The sequence below is a fragment of the Oryzias latipes genome, chromosome 6 (genome assembly GCF_002234675.1).
Source record: "Oryzias latipes chromosome 6, ASM223467v1".
In the NCBI taxonomy this organism is placed as follows: domain Eukaryota; kingdom Metazoa; phylum Chordata; class Actinopteri; order Beloniformes; family Adrianichthyidae; genus Oryzias; species Oryzias latipes.
In genome coordinates this window covers 16,750,818-16,773,742 of record NC_019864.2, presented here as the reverse complement: position 1 = coordinate 16,773,742, position 22,925 = coordinate 16,750,818, and the positions used below count along the sequence as shown (strand labels likewise).

The 22,925-nt window shown below is 37.3% G+C and overlaps 1 protein-coding gene across 1 annotated transcript; it reads right to left on the bottom strand.

Annotated features, from left to right (window-relative positions):
* Positions 1–380: 380 nt before the first annotated feature.
* Positions 381–17,664, bottom strand: stra6 (stimulated by retinoic acid 6). Its single transcript, XM_004069625.4, has 18 exons — positions 17,529–17,664; positions 14,021–14,416; positions 13,029–13,095; positions 12,198–12,280; positions 10,810–10,943; positions 10,169–10,335; positions 9,457–9,582; positions 8,157–8,227; positions 6,665–6,744; positions 6,223–6,284; positions 5,290–5,452; positions 5,130–5,205; positions 4,621–4,754; positions 4,294–4,411; positions 3,538–3,639; positions 3,287–3,450; positions 2,583–2,720; positions 381–1,288 (listed from the first exon to the last, which is right to left on the bottom strand). Exons 2-18 carry the CDS (start codon positions 14,089–14,091, stop codon positions 1,047–1,049), a joined length of 1,998 nt encoding a protein of 665 aa, XP_004069673.1. The 5' UTR covers positions 14,092–14,416; positions 17,529–17,664; the 3' UTR covers positions 381–1,046.
* Positions 17,665–22,925: the final 5,261 nt, after the last annotated feature.

Genomic DNA, 22,925 nt, shown 5'->3' with positions numbered 1-22,925 from the left:
TTGATACATATAGTGAGTTTTTTGTGAACCATTGTTACAGAGAGAACAAAAAAAACGTGACCTTTTGAGATTTTTTAATATAATTTTTATGTAAGTGGAATAAATAAATAAATAAATACTAATAACAATCTGTTTGGATTTTTTTTGGGCTGAATTTAAAGTTGTGTTTTTTGGAACTTAAAAACAAGAATTTGCAACATTGGGACTAAAAAAAGAACAAATTGAAGATCCAAAATTGAAAAAAAGAAACACGTTTGCCTTATGAGTTTTTTTTATTTATTTATTATTACCATCAGATTTTAGTGTAAATTTTAAGATGTTTCTTTGTTTTCCATGCCATGAACTCGTTTGGGTGAAAAACATCAATGAAAAACACTAAAACACATTAAATCGTTTTACTTTTAATTTCACAGACAAGAAAAAAAATCTCCTTTCACATTTTTACACAAAAGCTTTTTGTGATGGTGGCAAAAAAGCTTCTAGTGGTTTTAAAATTGCTGAAACCAAGAATACAAGGTGCAATTTTCCTGATAGTATTCCTGACACCAGATGTCTACGGCAGACATAATAAAAGGTAAAGATTAATTTAAAAAAAAATCTTGTAAAATTTTGATTTTGTATTTTATTTATAAATAGTTGTCACTTTATATTTTAGCCCTCTCTTACAATGGCCACTGAAAGTGAATTCTGTATTAATGCTCTGAACATAAACCTGCACTGTAACGCAGGAGAAAGTGTTTTCTACCTAATCCAGTGCAAAAGTCATTTATCCCAACATAAGCACACATATGTGTGGAAATTAAATGAATACATTTAGGTCAGTGTCAACCAAGCGTTGCCCTCAAAGACTAACATCTTCACACAAACAGGAGAGAACAAAGAAAAGACTTGAATAAATAGGTAAGACTGGGCAAATTTCTCAACACGAGGCACCGAACTACAATGCTTTTTGAAAACGGCCTTCACAAAAAGGTACAACAATATTAGTTGAGCCAAATGAAGGTCGCTTCTGCAGGCTAAGCACAGTCAGGGTCACAGATTCCTGCTCAGTTGTCAACAGTAGGCGCCTCTGTCTCCTCGACGGCAGCCTCCTTTTTGTTCTCCTCCTTGGTGCTGCGGTTAAGACTACCGTTCAGGAAGCCCTCCCCAGTCTGACGCTGGAAGTGCTTTCTGGTGCCTACCAGGGAGGGGTTGTTGACCAGGGTGTAGAGGAGTTGCCAGTGCCTGCGGGCTCTTTTGGCACTCGATATTTTGTGTTGTTTTTTCTCCTGCTGGACCAGCTGGATCCCTGAGGACATTCAGACAAAGAGTAAATCAACAGCTAAAAAAACAGATCTTTATGATTTCAAGCTTTCCTGGGTCACCCAGAATAATATTGCAGAAAAAGTAATTATAGAAAGCAATCATATTTTCCTTTTTTTAACCACGTAGGAAGAATACAGTAAAAGCCTAAACCCCTTGGGCCACATGAATATGTAACAGCCAATTAGTGTATCTCATCTGTGTAATCAGCGACAGGAGAGGTAATCTGTGTAATACAATAACTAACTCTGGATACAGCATTGTTTTCTTGATGAAAACAGTTGTAAGTAGACTCAGCTACATTGAAATTCCACAGCAATTGATGAGTCCAGATGGAGCTTTTTGCCAATATGTCATCATTCACATGTCATCAGCATCATTCAGCTCCTATTTTCATCAAAAGCTGGTGTTTGAAAGGCAGCAGCTCAGCTGAAATATGCAGTCTAGAGCTACGGACACGTGGGGCATGTAACGCACGTTGAAGAATGTGCTATTTAGCCCCTGGTGTTCACACTGGAAAAGCAGGGAGGGGCTTCTTCTTTTTCTGTTACTAGTCTGCCACCTACAGTCTCAAATCTCTCCACCATGATCAATTTTCAAATGGTTGGCACTTCTGTAAATTAAAAAGGACACCATTCATAAATCCATACCGAATCCGAGTTCCTGTTTGGTCAAAGTTTGACCTGGTTTAACTTGCAACATGTGTTAAATCGCTGTATAGTCCAAAAATGGTCCTAAAAATGTACATAGCTACGTGTAAACACATATATAGACGTTTACATAGACTTTCAATGTAAGTCAGTGTGAACGTCACATAAGAGATCGCGTTTGACAGTTAGTGCAGTTTTTTTTAGCTGCAGATCTCCGGGCATCAAAGTCATTAGTTTATTTTACTTTTCTGTGACTGATCAGAACCAGCAGCTGAATTGTAAATTAAGCCTGACTGGAATTCAATTTGTTGTGGGCATATTAAATCACGACTGTGGAGTTCTTACGGCCTTTGCACTTGTAAACAGTTTTATAATCTGATTATGTTGTAGCAGCATACAACTGAATTCAATCAAAGACCCGAGCTCATGTGTGGAAGATATTAGTTTAGTGTTTATCTAAATAGTCCTACTCCAAACATCAGTTTATCAGTGTAAACAGGCACTGCGGCTAAAATGAATAATTTCAGCACAAAAATCTCCAAATCTGTTGTAATTTCCGACTTTAACTTCTGCACAATACATCGTGAAGGAGGTGTCGATGCTGTGGACAAATTTTTTAAATTTACATACCCTCTTCAGCATCGCGTGGTCTCTGCGCAGCTTTGCTCTCCTGGCCCACAGACTCAAGAAGCACCCCGCAGAAGGCCTTCATCACTGGGTGGGACTGGCTCACCTCAATCTTCAGATAATGAGCATAGCAGCGGTAGGCTGGAGGCAGACACAGGGAGGAGGCGGGTGTTACTCTGACAGAGCAAAAGCAATAAACACATAGGATTCCACCCCACGCTGGCTTTTAGGCAATCACGCATAATAGACATGCAATCACACCTCCTTTTTTTCTTTTTAGCACCACCTGCTTTTTCTGACATCAGATGTCTTAAAACTGCAGCCATGTCAGAAATTGGTGAGCAATTAGAGTTGGAAGACATGTATCATACAAGCTGCAGTGAGCTGGCAGAAGAGCAAATAGGTTATGGTGCAAATTTAAGTGGGAACAACAGCAGCATTTTTCTTTTGCATTCCCCTTTGGAGGGCAGGTTGCTAATTCACATTAATATGTAAATTCTCTGTGTCTGCAGAAGTTAACATGAGAGAAACAGACAATGAGATCCAGGGAAGCACTGACCTGCATATTATTACAGAGCATATTTTGGAAGCTCTGGCTGTCAGACTTAAGTTAGCTATCTAGGATTTAAAATTTTACAAATAAGAGATTTTTAAGGGACTGCTGTGACATTTTTTCCCATCCACGGGGTGCAGAATTCTCCTTTCACCTGGGTCAAATGCTTCCACGTTGCGGTTCAGGAGGCTGATATCCGTACGGCCCATGTGGACAATGTTGAACAGGGCTGTGATGATCATGCGCCACAGAGCAAGTAGGACTCCAATCAGAACATTGACAGGAAACAGCAGGTATGTCAGTAGGAACAGATTACCCCTGAAAAACAAATCAGAGTGTGTCAAATGCACAGGAAATCAAAAAATTAGACACAGAAAGTGTTCTGGGTTAAACTCTGTGAATCACCTGTTGTCTAAGTCCAGCGTGCTTGCTGTTTTCTTGATAAAACAAAACCTGGCAGTGATGTGTTGAATCAACACAGACAGGAGGATCATTAGCCAGAAGGGCCTGAAAGGAAAAGATCAACAAAAAGTCATTTCCTGCTATGATGGAAGTCTGAAAATGCAAAAGCAATTTGTGGCCAACAGGAAATGATGTGAACCAGATTCACTTCAGTGTACATGGAGCTTTCTGTCGCCTGCTGGAGGTGTTAAACTAAACCAGGGGTCAACCTATAGCTCCAGAGCCCCATGTGGCTCGTTTATCCCTCCATTGTGGCTCTTTGGCTTTGAAGGAAAACACTAACAATTTGAATAAATAACAGGTTTGTTGGTTAAGTTTTGTCATTTATTTTTAGATTTTTAAACTGATGTGATCTTACAGGTTGTTTTTTTATATCTTTGATGACATTACACTAAATCAAAAGGCATTGAGAGCTTTTCCATTCCTCCAAAATTCACACGTCAGATAGCTAAGCAGATTGATGGTTAAAGGTTTAATCTATTAATCTGTGAGAAACTAGGTCAAATGCCTCTTTTACTGTTAAAGTTTATAGACACCTGCACTAAATCATCAACTAAGACAAAATAAATGTTGTCACATTTCGTGCTTTTGTAAAAAATTTCATTTGAAACTCTATTAAAGTGACATAAATGCCATAGTAGAGCGGTATGCTGTAGTCAAAACCTATGGTATAAAACAGATGTTGAAAAAGTCACTCACCACATGCTCCATGCGGTCTGAAGGAGGAACAGATTCTGTCCGTGGAAGATGGGGATGATAATGAGGAAGACGGTGATCAGAAGACAGAGGAAGAACACCAACGTCTGGATCACCATGCCTGCAGGGTGGAGATCAGAGCTTCACAACTCTCACTGAGGCCAACATCCAACCATAACACCACCGCCACAATCAGTTTGACTCATTCAGGAAGTTCAGCAAAATCTTCAAATAACTGGACAGGAAGAGATTGCTTCCTCCATACAGAATTGTGATATAATTCCTTGAATTAACCAGTTTTCAGGTAAAATATTCAGTGTTTATTGATACCAATGCAGATGTGAGCAGCTGTGAAGCTGCTGTAGCCCATCCAGCAGACCAGAGCGGGTCTGGATGCTCTGATGCTCCGCTGACAGTTGTACACATTTAATATGTCTCCTCTGTACAGACACGTCAGGTTGGACCTGGACGAGGACAAACACAATCAAGACAACGCAGCACCAAAACGCTCAATCTCTAAATGTGCAAATGACATCGTATACCGAGGTGATCATTTGGGAGAAGAAATAACCGAAAAGCAATTCATTCCTCCGCTTTAAAATCCCATCATTTCAATCCAATGTCGCCTTCAAAGTAATAACAAATCATTTCATTTCTCTTCTTAATAGCTATTCTCACTCAGCCCAACAGTTAACACAGAGTCTGCATGATTAGCGCTCTTTATGTTCATATAATGTTGACATTAAAGTGATGGAAAGCAGAATAAAAAAGGACAAATGGAACAGCTGAAAAAGGGAGAAACTACTTAGGAGAAAGACAATTTTTACTGTCAGACATACCGATGCAGAACCATAGACCTCATGAGCATCGCCAGGTTTATCAGAACAGACAGAGTCATGGCTGAGATGTAACATACTGTAAGAGAATTAGCACAGCTTTAGTGACACATTATCATGAGCACGAACTGCATTTTCAGTGGTATCGACTGGTTGCACTCACCTTCCACACACCACATGTAATAAACCACTATTCTGACTACTTCACGTCTGTCTGGAGACAAAACTATTTGAAATCCAGCTAAAACATTTGCAATGTCTTCATCAACTCCATAGCGGGCGGTCTGAAGAGTCGGAATTACAGCCGAAATCAACAGGAGACCCACCTGGAGGAGAAAAAATACAGAACTAGAATTTGTGCGACAATGTGGGACAATAAAACACAGACATCGGACTTAAGAAGCAGACTTATGTCTCTCTTGCAGAGAACTGAGTTGAAACTTGACCTCAAGAGCTTGAAGACGACTAGTGTACAGTACAACGTTCATTTGTTTTCTTATTTTATTAACTGTAGAACAGGGCTGTTAGGTCTAAAAATAAAAGCTTACTTTATACAGTTTTAGCATTTAGGAATGCAGAAATATTTTTTTTCTATTATGTCCAAGCAAGATGTTTAAAAATTGTTTGATGATAGGATTTTAATTGTAAGTTTTACAACTTGAAATTTGACTTGAAGCTACTGCCAAAGACTTTAGACATGACTTGAAATTGCTAAACAGGACTTTTATATCTCTGATAAGACACTACAATTAACCAACAATCCCTTCAATGGCATAAATATTTCTATTTAAGTTAAAGCCATTTGATGTTTTATAATTCTTCAAGTAAGGGTTCTGATCAAAAAATGTTAGACAACTGCTTTTTTATGTTTGACATGTTTCTCCTGTTTGCTCTACAAAAATATTCTCAGCTTCAGCTGTAACTGTTAAAGACCGAAGAAGATCTTACATAATGTGTGGGGACTAGCAGGAAATACAAAGTTAAAAGCATGTCAGCTTTGTCTACTGCGTTACAAAATATTAAGTCTTTACTTTACCCTTACATGTAAAACCAGATACAATATCCATGTGAGGGATGTGAAGTTAACAGCATTTACCTGATAGAGGGTTATAAAAGATATGACACCAGAAATAGCCAACTTCAGTGGAAAACGGAAAGCTGCTCCAACAAACACAAAAAAAAACAGTTACAAGAGTTTCACGCATTTCTGATGGTTCACATTTTGTTCTATAACCATATATTTTCTTAATTTTGTTCAGAACACATTTCAAATGAGACAAAAAAAAATCACAAAGAACACCATATGTTTTACAAACTATCTTTCTAAATTAATCTTTGACCCATTTTAGCTCAAATATTGTTTGCTCAAAATCCTTCCTCTCATTTGTCCATTTCTCTTTTTGTGAAAGAATCATTTAAGGTAAAATGCTGTTGTTCTGCTGCCAGATAGAAGCTAAAAAACTGTTTTCATGCAAGTTTTAAAAATGATAAATTAAAGTATAAACAAGCATAATCTGAATCTGAGAGAGAATAGTTACCATCCTGTGGAGTATAAATGTAGGACTTCACTGCATCAATTATTCTCTGAGGAAGTTTTGGCTTGTCTATGTTTGATGAGCTAAAGGTAAAAGACAGAGAGTAACATGATGAGTTGGTCAAAATAACAGGTGATTCAAGAAACTAGGAAACAATTTAGTCCTTGATTTATCACTGTACTGTTGACATCATTGAATTAATCAAACTGAGTCCAGATAAAAAATGGGAATGTCCCATTTTCATTTTATTACAAATTATGGAGGAATGATATACTCCTTTACATTGCCTCAAATTACACTTGAAAGACTCTGCTGGACAAAAATTACTCATGTAGATTTTTTAATCTGAAATTTTCAGTATTTCAATTAAAAATGGAGACTATCTGCTACTAAGATCTATAGTCAACCTCATTTGGTCCATATCAGATGTCTTCAACATATCTTTGAATCAAAGTTTTTATTAATTTGCATTTTCCTTATACAGTGGTTCAGTATTTATGGAATAAGTAAAAAAAAAAAAAGGAACTGGTAAATCTAAATCAGAGGAAAGGGAAGTGCTTTTTCTTAACCATCACTTGATGGCTATATATTGTTGTTTTTGGTACAACAGGATCCAGTATTTGACTGGATCCAATTTTTACAGTAAAGTATTTGACTGAAAACAACTGAAAGACTAAAGGCTAGAGCTTTGTGTTACTCGTCCTTAATTCTTTTTTCCTTAGCGTTGAGAAATTCTCCCCAAAAAATCTGCAAGAACAGATTAAAATTTGCTCAATGTTTTGCAGGACTCGTTTGAATACATACTGTACACAGCACAGTTTAAAGTCAGCATCTAACTTAGACTTGATGAGATCACTACTTGAGATCAGTTGGTAAAGAGATTGAAGGCAAATTTAGACAAGTATCCCAGCAAAAAAATGATTCATTTAGCCCAGGAATGCTAAAAGATTTTATGCCACACTTGTATTACTTTTACATAAATTGCTGGTTTGGAGCGGTATTTCCTAAAACAAGCACTGACCAGGTAAAGCAAAGCACAGGGAAGAGGAAAACCCTATTAGTGTATATAGTTTGAACCTTCACACATCTTCACATCTGACCAAGTTTGGTCCACACCAGAGTTCTGAGGAGCTTTCACACATGCCTAAAGGAAACCAGCAAAAGGAGGGGACAAACTGTGGTCCAGATCAAACACTGCTGGTGTGAATGCACCCCGAATCCTTTGGAAGGACAGGGAAGTGAGGCTTCATGAGGCGGCATTGCATTAAAATGCATGTAAATAAAGAAGCTAAAGAAGCGGCATCAGAAACACCTCTGACGTCACTTACTAGTGATGATAGCAGAGTTTGTGTGAAACTGAACTCCTCATGGTTCAACATCTAAAATTATTCATCAACATACATAAAAAGCATAAAATAGAGGAACATTTTTATTGCAATTTATCCATGAAAGAGTGAAGCTGAGGTTATTTAATGTCTACAGACGGTTTTTTTACCTGTTTTTTTTAGATTTCTTCTCATTAAAAATTTTCTTTACATAATCTCTGTAGTAGCTGCTGCTGAGATCCTAAAAAACACATGGGAAAATCATCACTGCAACATACATTGATGACAGAGAGTTTGGCAAAACTGGAAAACTAAGTAAGATAAAGAAATAAAGGGTAACCTAAAGTCCACAAATATTCAAACATCTGTAAGACAAAGAAATATTTGGAATTTTCACTGTGAATTTGGTCCAAAGATGAACACTGTCAGGCTCTTTTTGGGATTTTTTGCCTGTTTGGCAGGCTGCACAGTGGCACAGTGGTTAGTGCTTTTGCCTCAAAGTGAGAATTCCCCAGCTGGGACCTTTCTGTGTGGAGTTTGCATGTTGTGTGGGCACTCCGGCTTCCCCCTACAGATAAGATCATGCTTCATAGGTTAATTGGTTACCTTAAAATTTTCCTAGGAATGCATGTGGGAGTGATTGTGTCCCCTGCAACAGATTGGGAACCTGTCAAGGGTGTGTCCAGCAGTAGCTGGGACAGGCTCCAGCAAACCAGTGACCTTGAAAAGGGTAAAGTCGATGGATGCCTGTTGTCCATCAGTGAGGATTCTGCTATTGAAAAAAAACTAATAATTTGAAAGTTATTTTACACCTTTAAAGTGGAAATGGATATGAATCAAAGTGAAGCTCAAGCAATAGTACTCAAGCAAAACTAATTATTGGAATTAATGTAAAAATAATTCCACTAAAATGACAATAGGTGGTGAAAGCATGCTTTCAAAAATTCAGATTTATGTGTAAGTTTGTCTTTAAAAAAAAGAAGTAAATTGTCATTGTTCAGTTTATGAAGCTCATTTCAGTTCAAGATATCTGGTTGGATCTGGTGGAGGAATTGTCCTACTAATCTTTGTCAACCCCTCATGTCAAGATTAGCATTAAGTAAAAAAAAAAGACCATTGTATGTCTTCTTGAAAAAACAGCGACCTTTCTATAATCTGATCAAGAACATATCGCAAACACAGTTTTGGTCAAATCTGCTTAAAATGGTTACGCCACTGGTGCACTGTGTGGGTCCACATTTTCTGTGAGCCCAGACTCCATGGACCAGGTAAGCTCCTCGATTAGCAGGCAGCTTAAAAGGATTTCTAACATGCACAATTTCGGATGAAATCGGAGTCTTAGTGAGATTTCGCAATAGCAGAAACACGCTCTGCTATTTTTAGTTTGTCAGGAAGGAAAGTATTCTTAAGAGCTGTACAATCAGCCTAATGTAGGCGTCTCAGAGGAAGAGCTCTCAGGACAAACCTTACCTCTGTGGCGTTACCCTTTTCAGTGCCCTTGAACCCCTTGAATAGAAGAAGGGGATACTGGAAACTTAGGAATGCTAAACAAGCTATTTGAGGAAGGCTGGAGAAAAGGGAGTAGTGCTTGTGTATCTGCAAAAAGAACAAAAGACATGCTTTCAGTCAGAAAGGAACTTGTTCTGAGGGTTTTAAATGACTTACAAGGAGCATTTCCTCCTTTGGTGCAAACGATAAAATATTAAATCTCAAACCAAATCAAAATCTGATCAAAAGAGACTTGTAGGGGTTTTCTCTTTACTGGGTCTAAATATAATGTTATTCAAATGTATTCTACTGTCACCATGTGATTAAGTTCCCCACCACCACTAAACTGATTATCAACCATAGAGTCTCTCGGTTAGACCAAAATGGCAGCAAAACAAATTCTTTTGAAAGTTGTCTATTAAATGTTTATCCTGAATTTGGACCAGAACCTGGTATTACATAATATTTTAAGCCTCTCAACATTTATTTTCCAGAATTCTGGATGAACTACAAAGCAAGTTTTTGTGTGGTCAGCTGGAAAAAAGGAGATTTTGTCTTTATGTTGACACTTTGGCAGTGTATTGAAGTGTCACATCATTACTCAATACTTCCAAATGATAAAACGACTGACACTTGTTTCTGTTTGACATTAAATATCCATGGGAGTTTTTCTAAGAGTTGTACTGCTACTCACCAAAGGTGTTATGGGACAGTCAATTTTCTGCCACACCAGAATACCAAAGTGTGTCCATGACAAGAGGCTTCCAAGCACATAACCAACTTTATTATGTAAAGTGCCACATGCCAGGAGAGGGTAGTACAGCGCGGGGTAGTAGAAGACTCCCAATATCACCCAGTTCTCTGTAATCACAACATAAATATGTGACAGAATTAAAATGAGACAACTTTTATTGAACTTTTATTTAAGGATGGCTTTGTTCTATAAATTCTGCATCTTCTGTTTAGTATTAATCAAATGTTTAGCCGTTTTGGGCTCCAGCTTAACTTCCCTAGTTTGGGATTGTGCAAACGAGTAGGGGATGGAGTTCTTACACTTGTTTCTTATGCAATTTCAGACAAAGCGTCTTAAATCCCTCAGACAAAAGTAGCAAACACACAACATTATAATCCAGTTACGTGCTGAAAATAATACGAACAAAAAGTGTAGAGTTTCCTGCTTCACTTGAGCCGTTTTTGTAAAGTCTTGTTTTGTTTGCTTCTAAAAGGCAAATGTTCGCTTCAACAAACTTAAATTGAAAAGTGCACAAAGATAGCTCTGGAAGTAGTGTTGAGGTGAATACATTGAAGCATAGTGGTGCTACAAAATAAGCTTACGCTTGTTCTCTGTGCCATTTGTAAATGGGAGGGGATCTGGGGAGATGAGCAAGCCCCACAGTTTGCACAAGAGCACTCCAAACACAGCCACCGCCAGGCCCTTGTGCTGAGTGTGGTCCAAAAAGTTGACAGGACTGGAAAAAAAGAAGAAATTATTTATTATTCATAAAAAAACAGAAACACACTCTAAAAAAAACATTCACTTATGAAATAAAAAAATCATTAATCAGTGTAATATGAAGTGTTGGTTAATGTGTAGCTTTAGAATAAGGGATTTAGCTCCCCTTGGCTCTCATTGAAAGTCAACATAGCATAAGGAATCCACATTGACACTCTCACCTCTCCTGTAATTAGAAAACCTGATAGTGAAGAAAATATCACCAAGCTTCACAGATTTTAAATTAAAAATAAATGCTTTTCCTCTGACCAACTCTGAGGAAAATTGTGTTTTTAGTGTTTTTAACATGTTCTTGTGGCGTTTTATTTTTCATTGTGGAGGACATATATTAAGAAAATTACGCATTTCTAAATATTTCTTTATTCAAATCATCAGGAAACAGACAATAAATTTTTTTGAAAGAAAAATCAAGTGAAAAAAGTGTAGAAACAAGTCACAAGCTCCATGCTCCGGTCCATTCTGATGCATCCACTTGCAGGCAATTAGATTCATGAATGTCTTTCTTTGTTTTCCTCGTCCGAGCTGGAATCTGACTCAAAACTGTACGGCTGCATAGCTCAAATATTGAAACAGATGGATGTCAGGAAGTAGAGGCAGGCTTACTCTGCACCAATGGTCCTGCCCATAACTCCGAGGTGATTTTTTAAGGCTGCTCTGCAGAAATTATGTTCTAGAACATGACCTGGGGTTTTTGACTTTGGCTAAAAACGGCATAATTATAATTAAAAGACCACTAGAAAACCTTCGAAAATAGATGAAAAGACGATTGAAGTGAGACTATAAGTTTAAGGTCCCTAATGAACATGACTTTATTCTTTCTGATTATCGTTAACCGAATGTTTAAGTTTTCAAAAGTAGTTCTACTTCTTGCTGGTTGTGCTTAGTGATACTACAGATTCAAGTTTTAGTAGAAAAGTGACATTGGAGCTAAAATAATCTTAGCATCATGTCGCATGTTTGATTTACGATCTAACAACTGAACAAATTAATGCTTTGGTCATTTAGAAAAACTGAGTTTTTCACCCTCAGCTCCAAATGGCTCCAAATGGCAAATGGCTTTTCAATCCCAGATAAAAGGCTTAACCTGTGTTTAGTTAATGATCCTAACAGTAGCCCATTGTTTTGGAAAAATGGGAAAAGCTGTAAAAAAACATACATTTTAATTTAACATAAAAATCCAGGCTTAAAGTAAAAAAAGAAAGGGCGTTACCTTAACAAACCTGGAAGTCCTTTCTGTCTGCCTGCTGCCTTCGAGCGCCTGGCTAACACAGCAAGGATCAGCATGACAACTAGCTGGAAGACATGACAACCCGTTTAGATTCACTAAAACTGATGATAGTCTGTGTCAGAAAGGCCAAACCACAGTCTCATTACAACTCCCCACTGGTCTGGAGTGAAAGACTTGTCATTAGTCAGGATCAGTGACCAGTGTGGCCTTAGTGACCGGTCATGACCTGCAACACATTTAGGAACCCCATGCTTTGCTTTAATTGAAGGTATTCTAGAATACAAGGATCATCTCAAAACAAAGCACAGAAGAAAAACTAACGACAAAGTAAGTATGTTAGAAAATGCTGAAGACTCACTTTTACTTTCTGAGTAAAGTTGGGTAACCAAGACACAGCTGCATTGTTCTCAATCAGCGGAAAAAGTCTATACAAGTTTGTCACGTTTGTGAGTGTTTCATGAGAAGCCCAAATATTCAATAGTGTTCTTTTTTTGTAACCTAAATTCTTTGCTCCTGGGGCTGAAATCCAAACGAGGATTATTTGTTCCTTTGGCTTATGTCCAAACCTTTCAGAGACTCCTTGTATGAAAGGACATGCAAAAGGGAGAAAACATGGAGTAACAAGCGTATTGAAGGGGATTAAACAAAACCGTCTTTAAAACCCAGCTTGCATAACCTCTTCAGGTAAAATAAAATGATCCAATTTGTATATATATATAATGCATTTTGTGGTCAGATAACAAGCTGTGATATGATAAGTTCGACTGGCAGTGAGTGGTAAAGTCGGCTCACGAACACTGAAGATGCACTTACAGAGATGGCAGTGATGCATATGTGATACAGCATGTCGTCAGCAGTGGGGTGGCATGGTGGGATTGTTCTGAAGAGGGAAACAAAGCATTCACATGTTAGCAAAACTAGCAGTCTGATCCCTAAAATGTGACACGCCGCCAAACTTTTCACATGTCAACGTCAGGAGGACCATTTGTGGTCTGAACTCTGTGGCTGAAGGAGATTTGAATTTAAACGGATTGGCATCAGTGTGACGTGGGAAAACAACAAATGCCTGTGGCTTTGTTTTTGTGGAATTAAAGAACAGAAGTCAGCCTGAAAAAATGATTTACAGCAGTGATAAATTTAATGCATACTTTGCTTTAAATTAGACTAAAAATATCTGAATTTGTGACTGTGAACATATGACCTTGTTTTAACCAAGAGAACATGACAATTTAAATTTATAATGCATGCATTGGCTGTACAATACGTGCAACAAAGTGCTTATTTAAGGGTGACAGAACCACAAATTGTTGCCACAGTAACAAACTCCCACAACCTGTCATAATGTAGGTTTATTAATTAAACCTAACAGCATTTTCTATTGTTTCTGTGATACATGACAGGCCTCTGATACATTTGGGGAAATGTGTTGAGTAAAACACGGTTTAAGCATAGAATCACAACATTTTTAAGTTAAAAAGTTGGTTCAGTAACTCATTCAACCACCAAAACCAATCAGCTTTCAGATCAGCCTGTGACCTACTAGCTGGAAAATGATAGCAACTTGACTGAATCAAGACCACGCAGTGACACCGGCCCTGCAGAAGTGTGTCAAGTGTCAACAAATAAGCCCAAGATAATTGCTTGTCAAAGCACAATGTTAGGAAGAACTAACAAACGGAGAGATTGATAATGCAACTTGGATCTTAGAGTGAAAAGCAAAGATTTTAAATGTATCACAGTTAATAACAACATTAAAAAAAACTGTCAAGACTTAATTCTTTGGCACATCAAAAGAAAATACTTACTCTTTTTGAATTTTAGTTGGCAAAGGATCCAGATCTGGATACTCATAGTCCACCAGAGCATCTTTATCCATTTTACTTTCAGACAGATATTCACCCAATGGAGCTGGAATCCTGTAAACGTCAGTCTCTGATGGCACAAATTTGAGATGGCCCTGCCTCAAGGGAAAAGTATCTCCCAAGTCCCACGTTGGACTCGGCTCCTGAAGAGGCGTCCTTGTTTTCTTGTGTTTGGTCTACTCTCACTCACACTCTGCTGCTTTCCCTCTCAGGCGGTATGCAGGTGCCCCGGTCGCACTGTGGTGCTGAGAGTAATGTGACAGGTCCCGGCCACTGCTGGCTGCTTCCACCCTGATAAAGGCCCTTTTTTCAGCTGAGGGTAACCACCGCACCAAGAGCCTGTGGAAGAGAGAGAGGGGCGCTCCATGTGAGAGGAGGGGGAAACGTGGAATTCCGGGGAGCCAATCTGGATGGCCACCTGCAGCTTACAGGGATTACATCTACTTTTGAAGACCTGTGGCCAGTGGTGGGAGGGGGTCAGGTGTGCAGAGTTATGAAACTCCTGTGAGGGCTGTGTGGGTTGCTGCATGTAATCAGTCTGATCTATCAGAGGAATGGGAGTTTTGGACTGATAACAGGGAAATCATCCCATCTTTTCCTCCTGTCATAGGTCAAGGGAATTTGCAAACAATTATTCCAAATGAATCATCTCTATAACATAGAAACGAATAAATCAGAATGGAGGAACATCTCGAACCACAGGGATTCCCACGGAAGTTTATAATCCAGTTCATTTTATTCCTGTTTATTGAGAAGATTGTCTCAAATTGCTACACAAAGAATAAAACAATATCAAGATTGGAATAATGTCACGACTGATTATTCCAATTTCTTCTTAACAATTCTAATATGTAATCAATATTTGTTTAGATCATTCAGCTAAAGCACCACTGTCCAATCAGCAGATTACAGACAGTTGTGGGTGAGAATAAAATTAACTCCTTCACCTCAGTGCTTTTGTATTCTACATATTAAAAGACACCTTTCATGCCCACATTTAATTTAAATGATTTAAAAGTTGTTGGAATGAACAATTACAAATTGTCCAATGTGAGGTGAAACCCAATGCCAGTTACAGCAAAGTCTATATGGAAACTGTTGCCATCCATGGGCCCAGGCAGGTTTGGACACATTTGTTTCCTATTTTGTTTCAGTACATAAAATCAACAGAAAAATTGAATTTGGAAATTAAGAAAATGTTTACATCAATGCATATTTAAGTAAAGCGGGGGAAAAAGTATTTGTCAGTCACCAATTCTGTACCCACCAACCCTGTCAACAGAGGAGAGAGGTCTGCTATGATTGTCATTGATTCCCTGAGAGTCAGAATATAACTAAAGAATCCAAGAAATCACATTGTTGAATTTTTAAGGAATTATTTGTGTCATGATGACTGTTTTGTTTTATGTTACGGTTTTTCTCCACTTCATTCTGTGAGAATTAATGGTTCATATTCAGTATATGCAAAAACTTACTCTATCAATTTTTTATTGGTTTTCATTAGAATAACTATTAAATCGAACAAACTTACTTTGGAACAAGACAAATGTAATGCAGGATGTGAAAGGTGCAAGTGTTTATTTCTTTAACAAAATACTCTGTTCTACCAGACACCTCATTTTATTTGAAATTCTTAATTATATAGCTCAGATTGCAAATTAACATGATTTTGATGAAGCTTTGTCTTTTTTTCTAAAGTTTGTCCTTTAAGATTTACAATGTGTTCCATATTTGTATCCAGATCAGGGGACCCAGTTAATGTTGCTTCCATTCAGTCTCCTGTTTTATTGACTGATTACTGGTATTTTTGACATTTCGACCAAAACTAGTTGAAAAAAGCTAATGCAGCAAAGTTCCACTTTCAATGCAAAATTGACTTTTGTGATTCAGAAAAGAATTTAATTCAACTGCATTGTATTGAACACATTTTTTAACCTGCATGTTTTCTCTAAAAAATGATCTGAAATGACCTGAGTTGTGAAAGAGTGAATAAAACTTATTCTTCATTTATGCGGGTTTTTATCTTCTGAGTGGCAGAATCAAATGCTCAGTCAGAGACTTTGCAAAGAACCTTTCTTCACCTTTCAGTTATATCAGGTCAGAAAATGTTAGCTCTTTTCCCAAACAAAAACTTTGCTTTGAAACTTGCAAAAGTCACAAACAAGTCATTTCTGAAGTAAGTCCATGTGTTGTGAAATAATGCAGTTAGGAGAGACTACACTGTAGAAATGCAACTTTATGATTTAGAAAAAAATGCTTTTTTGACAAAAGAGCACACAGGCATTTCTTATTTTTTATCATGACTTTTTTGCGGCTCATTTCTTTTACAATACAAAGTCTTATTGTTAATAAACATGTGAGCTCCTAAGACACACTAGGGTCAAGGATCGTGACAATACCACAGTGTCAGTCTTGACTTTTCCTGCTGAAAGCAGAAAGAATTTCAAGTGGATATTCAGGCTCAGAGTAAGACTAAGCTGGTTTTGCTCCATCGCCTCCATGTCTGCAAACACTCATTATGACAAGATTACTGTCCCACTACTTAAAAAAGCAACAAACATCCCCTCTGAAAGCTTTGAGAAAACCTGCTCTCAATGGGGGAGAAAGCCATCAAATCAAATGTGCTTCCAAAATAAAAGCAAAACAGGGGTCACTGAACAAAGAATGCTTTGAACACTGTCATCACAAAGCTCGAGCCTGACAGCTCACTTGTATCAGGTTAAGGATGTCAGCCCAAAAGACTTACTTTGTGAAAACAAACATAGTTGTTTAACTAATTACTGGTAGTTTTAATTAAATCAAAGGGCAAAAACTGAACTATTTAATATTAAGTAAATTTGAAACCTCTCAGAAAAACATCTGAAAAGCTCTACAATAAACAAAATATTTCAAAAAAATATTGAAAAATCTGCTTTTGCTGTTTGTAACTGGTAAAAAAAAAAAAAAAGTCCCTGCAGCTGCAAGTTCTTCTTATTTTCCAGTGAAAAACAGACGACCTGGCTGGATTCGGTTTCAAATAGACACTGTGGACAAATTTCATGCCTTTGAAGCTTGATCTTCTGAACAGAGACGCTTTCAGCCGCCAGCCACAGATGGTCACCGACTCACCTTCATCTGCGTCCTTTATGTGTACAGAGCCGTGGAGTCACTTTCTCATGTGTTTTTGGCAATTAACAGCTTCCTACTTTCACTCTTCTGTGGCAAAATTGACTAAAAGTTTTCCTATAGAGTATATTTATCACACATGTTTATGTACAGGAAAAAGACTAACCGACTGTTTAAATGTTTCGCTGCAAGCAAACATATACTCTCAAAGTTAAGTGCTTTTTTGGGGAATCATACTTGCATGTTTTTTTATTATGTGGAAGGATTCCCCCTTTCTTTGCACTCAAATATAATAGAAACAAAATCTGTTCAGAGAAAGTGCTTTAAATTTAGATCTGCTTCTTACCTTATGCAGCAGCTGGATCCTGTTTTTCTTCCCCACACACCAGTCTTGGGGGTAAAAAAAAAACTAGTTTTTGCATAAACAAAAATCTCAAGAGCAACTCTTCTTTTTTTCTCTGTACACCTCACTCCGAGGAAGGTTGGGACTTTGATCTGTCTCTATCTTGTGATGGTGAAAGAACCATAAAAGTACTGATGTGTGCAAACTGACAAAGAGCTGTCGTGAGGTACTTGTTGTGGCTAATGTGATAAATGCAAGCTGTAAAAAATGAATTGATGCATTAAAAAAAACCTAGACACACTAATTTCTCAGGTTATAATAATAACAAGGAAATATTCTGGCTGATTCCTTAAACCACAACCTTTATGTACTGGTGACTTATGATGACCTATCAGAAGATTTCTTCAGTTTAAATGTCAGACTGTTCCTCTTTCTACAGTTATTTCACTCCAACGAAAGGTTATTTCACAAGAAAGAAAAAAAACACAAAATTTGACTGAAGCAACTTAAACATCATTAGGGCAGATTCGAGTCACTGCATTTCATGGTAATTCTTGAATAAAACAGACCACATTCATTTGTCTTATGAAATTGTTTCATTATTTTTTAACTGCTGTCCTTCTGCAAGACAGCACATGTTAAAAAAGGTCCAATTTAAATTAAATGTTCAACATTTAAACAAAATGATATGTAAGCATGCCATTTGGATAAGTGTTGAGAGATAGTTCTAACAGTTTAAAGATGAAAACATGTTACCTTTACTTTGCTGAACCAGTCATTTAGTAGACTCTTTTATCTGCAGACAAATTATAACAAGTAAGCAAATGCATTTTATGTGAGGCATTGTAAGACGAATATTTCTCTAAAAGTGCACTGAAGGCTGCAAATAGTTCTGTATCTTATATAAATACTGTCGGAAAATAAATTAATCAATCTGAGTCTCCATCAGGAAACCAAGGGATTTAGTTTGTGGTTCAGATGTGGATTCAATTATTTTTTATTGATTTAATCTTAATTATTTTTATTGATAAAATGAACTGATGGCTAAAAGATTTTAATTGTAATCCAAAAAGCCCCTTTCTGAATTTTTACTAATATAAATAGTCTGACTGCCATGATTCAAATAAGTAATTTAGTTTTGGGGCCATCCATCCACCTATATATTTGCCCATTCCCAGTCGGGGTAGCTGGGACGCTGGAGCATATCCAGCTATTGTGGAATGAAGACGGGGTATAACCCTGGACAGGTCACCAGTTCATCAAAGGGCAAAACCGAGTAACACAACAGGAGACAATTTTAGAGTCGGCAATCAACCTATGACACTTATTTTGTAGAAATCTGGAGTGGACTGAGAAAAAAAAACACACACATGGAGAAGATGTAGGCTTCATATAGTCTTTGTGGCAACAAAACTAAATATTCTTCAACAATTAAGGAAGTGTGTTTTCCATGGACTACAAACAACTTTCATGTCGCTCTTTTCAACTAAACATTTATTTCCTTGTCTGTTGTAGGGGGAGGCTTTATTGAACAAGCTAAGCTTCTGCCTGTTCCATTCCAAACATGTTTTGTGTTAATGTTATTGTGGCACTTTTTTATTATTGCTATCATATTTAGGGGTACATCATTGTATTTTAATTATCAACATGTTTGAAAAATAAAAAATAAAATAAAAAAGACTATGTATATATACATATACTACGGAGCCCTAAAGGGCCATTGATGAAAAAAAAAAAACTGGAGGAAAAAATTTTTTTTTTCAAGTAAAAAAAAATTTTTTGGGAGTAAAATATTTTTTTTTGAAGTAAAAAGGAAAAAAAATAAATTATTGGTGCGCACCAGTTAGTATCAGGTGCGCACCAGTTAGTATCAGGTGCGCACCAGTTAGTTTCAGGTGCGCACCAGTTAGTTTCAGGTGCGCACCAGTTAGTTTCAGGTGCGCACCAGTTAGTTTCAGGTGCGCACCAGTTAGTTTCAGGTGCGCACCAGTTAGTTTCAGGTGCGCACCAGTTAGTTTCAGGTGCGCACCAGTTAGTTTCAGGTGCGCACCAGTTAGTTTCAGGTGCGCACCAGTTAGTATCAGGTGCGCACCAGTTAGTTTCAGGTGCGCACCAGTTAGTTTCAGGTGCGCACCAGTTAGTTTCAGGTGCGCACCAGTTAGTATCAGGTGCGCACCAGTTAGTTTCAGGTGCGCACCAATTAGTTTCAGGTGACATCATGACATTGTCAGTAATATTTCTTGTTTTCAGAAAGTTTACAAGGTCCATATCCTCAACTTTAGCCATTCTCAAGACAACTGTAGCTACTTGGTGCACAATGAGCAAGTAGGTCAACTATCTGATATCTTCTGATACTAACTGGTGCGCACCTGAAACTAACTGGTGCGCACCTGATACTAACTGGTGCGCACCTGAAACTAACTGGTGCGCACCTGAAACTAACTGGTGCGCACCTGATACTAACTGGTGCGCACCTGAAACTAACTGGTGCGCACCTGAAACTAACTGGTGCGCACCTGATACTAACTGGTGCGCACCTGATACTAAGGGGTGCGCACCTGATACTAACTGGTGCGCACCTGATACTAAGGGGTGCGCACCTGAAACTAACTGGTGCGCACCAGTTAGTTTTATTTTTTTTTATTTTTTTTACTTCAAAAAAAAATTTTTACTTCAAAAAAAAAATTTTTTTCCTCCATTTTTTTCCTATCAATGGCCCTTTAGGGGCTCCGTAATATACATATATCTGAAGTTGGGTTTCTTAATTGGTGCTATACTGTTGTACAGATTGTTTTCATATCAAAGTTCTAACAGAAATAAGTTGTTGAAAAGAACTGTACCAAGAACATTTTGCTTACATGTTTTATTTTTTACAGACTTTAAAAGGACAAGTGGGATTAAGAGATTATAAAATTGATAGCTGTGAGGAAACTGGAAATCCAGGTTTATGAATTAAAGTTGCACGCAGGTTAAACATTCTTGACTGTGCAGGCCAATCACTTTGGTCTTAATGAAAAAAATATTAAATTTTAAATATTAAAATTGAGAAAAATATAAAATAAATAAAATATTAAATACTTTAAATTAAATAAAACCTGCTCTTTAAAATCAAATTTTGTGTAATCTGCCAATGCAATGTACAATTTATCATGTGCTTTTTCAATAAAAACTAAATTTGAAAAAAAAAATCAAATCGTGATTTTCTTTAAGACTTACATAGAAAATTTTCAGCTAATCTGTGACTGTACCTTCATGTGGAGAGTTTGACTGCATGTCCACATGCTTGAATGGGCTTTCAGCAAAAACTCTGGCTTTCCCTCAAAGCCCAGAGAACATGCATGTTGATTTAATAAGTAGTTTAAAATTCCTGATGGAGTGCGATTGCTGGGTTTTTTGTCAGTGTGTCCCTCTGGTGAACCGTTCAGGGTGTACCCTGCCTCTAGCCTGATGAAAGCTTGAGCCCTGCTGTGACCCTGAACAGCAAGAAATAACCATTATGTGCAATTTCTCTCATACTCACAAGGACAGTAGATTATGCATGATAGCAGGAATATGTTTGACATTTTTTCTTAAGGACTTTTTTCTAATAATATTAGAACAATCCCCTCAGTTAAGTGTGAGACCCAAACAAATACTTTAGCCTTGGTGAATTTGGACAAACTTTGATCCTGTTTGTGAAATGTTCTAATCTTTAAAAGCTTATTATACCAGAGGAGTTTGAATTTGTTGACTTAAAGGTCAGGCAAAGATTACTTTTGTTCAGCCCATAACAGTATTTATGACTGTGTCTGGTGCTACCTTATCTGATTTCTCAAACTCAGTGTGGAAAACGTCGACGTTTCCATGCTGATTCTGTTTGAAAACTGCTTTCACGGCTGGAAGTCCTGTGTGGCTAAGTCGTGTAGAACATTTTTGAAAACACATATTTTTGCTTATGTTGTGGTTTATTGTTTGATGGAAATACACTGACTTTCTTTGTTTTTAAAAGTCCATAAACAATGAACAATGAAGGGAAATATTGCCTTAACCATTCTTTGGCTTCTAGGCCTCCTGTGTGCACGAGACTAATTACTGGGAACAATTTCCTCCGCTCGGTCCGTTCCACTGCCTCTGTCATAATCAATGAGCCCACTAACACTCAATTAGAATATAATTGGATTTGAGGTGGAAGCCCATACATTTGAGCAGACATGAAAAACGCTTCTCCTCTCTGTTGACAGCTGCAATAAAGCAGAAATAGGCTGGGTAGTTGTACATTTTAGCAACATTGAGAGACTATTTTGTGTTTTTTATTGATTTGTGTGATGCTTTTTATTTCAATATTTAGATTAAGATGCTTGATTATATTTGACATGGCAAAAGACAGTTTTATTTTCATTTTACTACCCAGTTTATGTTTTCCACACCTACATGATGTTCTTTTGAGGGAACAGATTAGCTCAGCTGGCAGTGTGTGAGAGGATTTCAGTTTTTTGTTGTCTTTGTGTTGTTGTTTAAGCCAGGTTTAGATGTTTAAATTAACATTTCTCTCTCTCATAATCCATTAGTCTTGTTTCTTGTTGGTTTCAACAAATAATTTTAGTTACAAACCCCAAATCTCCATGCCTTGAACAACCAAACACGCATGAAAAATTATTGACATGAGCCTTGAAAGCTAGACTGAGTTGTAAAAACTGAATTTAGAAGATCGAAATTTTACGATATTTACTTCTGTTTTCAGCTGATACTTTTGCTGCCATATGTTTCAGCTTAATCTCTATCCTCACACTGTCACGTATAAAACATGCTTTCTGATTTTGGCATTATTTGCTGTCTCTCTGCTACTAAAATCACCGATAGAACATGCAAGTCTATTTAGGAAAAAGAGTTTAAAGCTCAATTAAACTACTGCAGAGAAACTAAAACAAACTATTTTTTGTTAGACCTGACTGTGATGCCCTGAGGTAAAAATGAGATTCAACATTGAAACACAGCTTACAAGTCCCAAAAGTCAAGTCGTAAGTAAAGTCTGAAGTTTTTGAGGTTTTCAAGTCTCCGCCTGTCTCAAGTCCAAGTCCTCATCTCTTCTGTTAGACCCTGAAAGCTGATCATTTTACAGAGACAACCAGATTTTTGTAGATTGTGGTATAAAGTGAAAAACACAGAATAGGTTGTCTGGAAAATTGCCTCATTCAAAATTCCCGCTCAGATAGTCAACAAAGTGGGTAACTGAGACTGCTTCTGTAAAACATGCAGGGCTATAATAATGCCATAATCCAAACATCTTCAAACAGTGTCTTGGGATTTACGTGACGAGCTTTAACGGCATATTCCATGGCTATACTCTGAAAATGAGAACATTTCCTTTTGATTCAAAATTAAAAACAAAGACAACTGAAAAAGGTGGACAGCACTTTTATT